The sequence below is a fragment of the Neltuma alba genome, unplaced genomic scaffold, assembly GCF_004799145.2.
Source record: "Neltuma alba isolate B1F8T4 unplaced genomic scaffold, ASM479914v2 tig00013105_pilon, whole genome shotgun sequence".
Lineage (NCBI taxonomy): Eukaryota > Viridiplantae > Streptophyta > Magnoliopsida > Fabales > Fabaceae > Neltuma > Neltuma alba.
The window spans coordinates 177335-178438 of record NW_021637429.1 but is presented as its reverse complement, the minus strand read 5'-3'; the positions used below and the strand labels follow the sequence as shown (position 1 = coordinate 178438).

Genomic DNA, 1104 nt, shown 5'->3' with positions numbered 1-1104 from the left:
GAAGTTTGTAAATTTTTTTTTATATATATATTGATATTGACGGTTAATGCTTCCTCATTTTATTTATCTTTAAAGATCACGGGATCAATATCTAGTTTGAAATTTTCTTACGTTTATCAAACGTCATAACCAGGTTGGCAAAAAACGTTTATTCATTCTTAAAAGGTAAAACAATATATATATAGCTTTAACAAAATTTGCTTAGTCCTTTACAAACATAGTTGAACTTGGAACTAATCAAAATTTTAAATGCCCTAGATAACATAAATGACTGATCATAATTTTTTAAAAACTTAATCTTAGACAACGTCGTCTCTAGAACACCATAGAGGGAAAATTAAAGTAGAAGATAATTAATCATATAATTTGGACTTGGCTCTCATTATACATCAACTAGCGAAATATATGTGTATTATATATATAATTAATATATCTGTATATATAATGAAAGTTCACAATACAGAACATCAGCACATCTCAGTGTTGAATATATACTGTCGGAATCAATATGGTCGTTGGCCTTCAACGTTGCCCGGTGGATCATAACTGCAAATAACGAACATCCAGCCATTGGTACACTTAGCCCTAGCACAGCCAAGATGATGAGAATCTCTCCAAATGATCTGAGTATAATGAAGGCACTCATCATTGACGCAAGTGTTGGAGTAGTAGTCGTAGTCGGGCCTCTCGGTGAGCCAGAACTTGACAGCGTCGGAGCCCTTCATGTCGCCGTAGCCCTCGGCGATGTTCTCCCCGAATGGCCCGCCGGAGTGCTCCAAGTTGCAGTCGTAGCTTCTCTCGTTGGCATAGTTCTGAGCATACGACTCCAAGGTCTCGTTCCAATACAGAGGACCCACACCAACTTCTTCACGAGCTTCATTGTGCACTTGAAGGAAGTCTTGTGGAGTGTTCTGGGCAAGGCAAGTGAAGAAGGACAAGGTTGAGAAGATGATGAAGAAAATGGCCAAGAGATTGAGATTTGAGGACCTCATTTTGTCCTGTTTGATAAGACGCATGGGAATTAATGAAGGATATGTGATCTGAGTGCGTGTCTATAAATAGAGGAAGAGGATAGAGAAAGCCTGGACGAAAAAATTAAATATA

General features: G+C 37.9%; 1 protein-coding gene across 1 annotated transcript; it reads right to left on the bottom strand.

Moving 5' to 3' along the window:
• Positions 1-326: 326 nt before the first annotated feature.
• LOC114734461 (pathogenesis-related leaf protein 4-like) lies at positions 327-1104 on the bottom strand. The gene has a single exon (XM_028922091.1). The coding sequence runs from the start codon at positions 1014-1016 to the stop codon at positions 504-506; it is 513 nt and encodes a 170-aa protein (XP_028777924.1). The 5' UTR covers positions 1017-1104; the 3' UTR covers positions 327-503.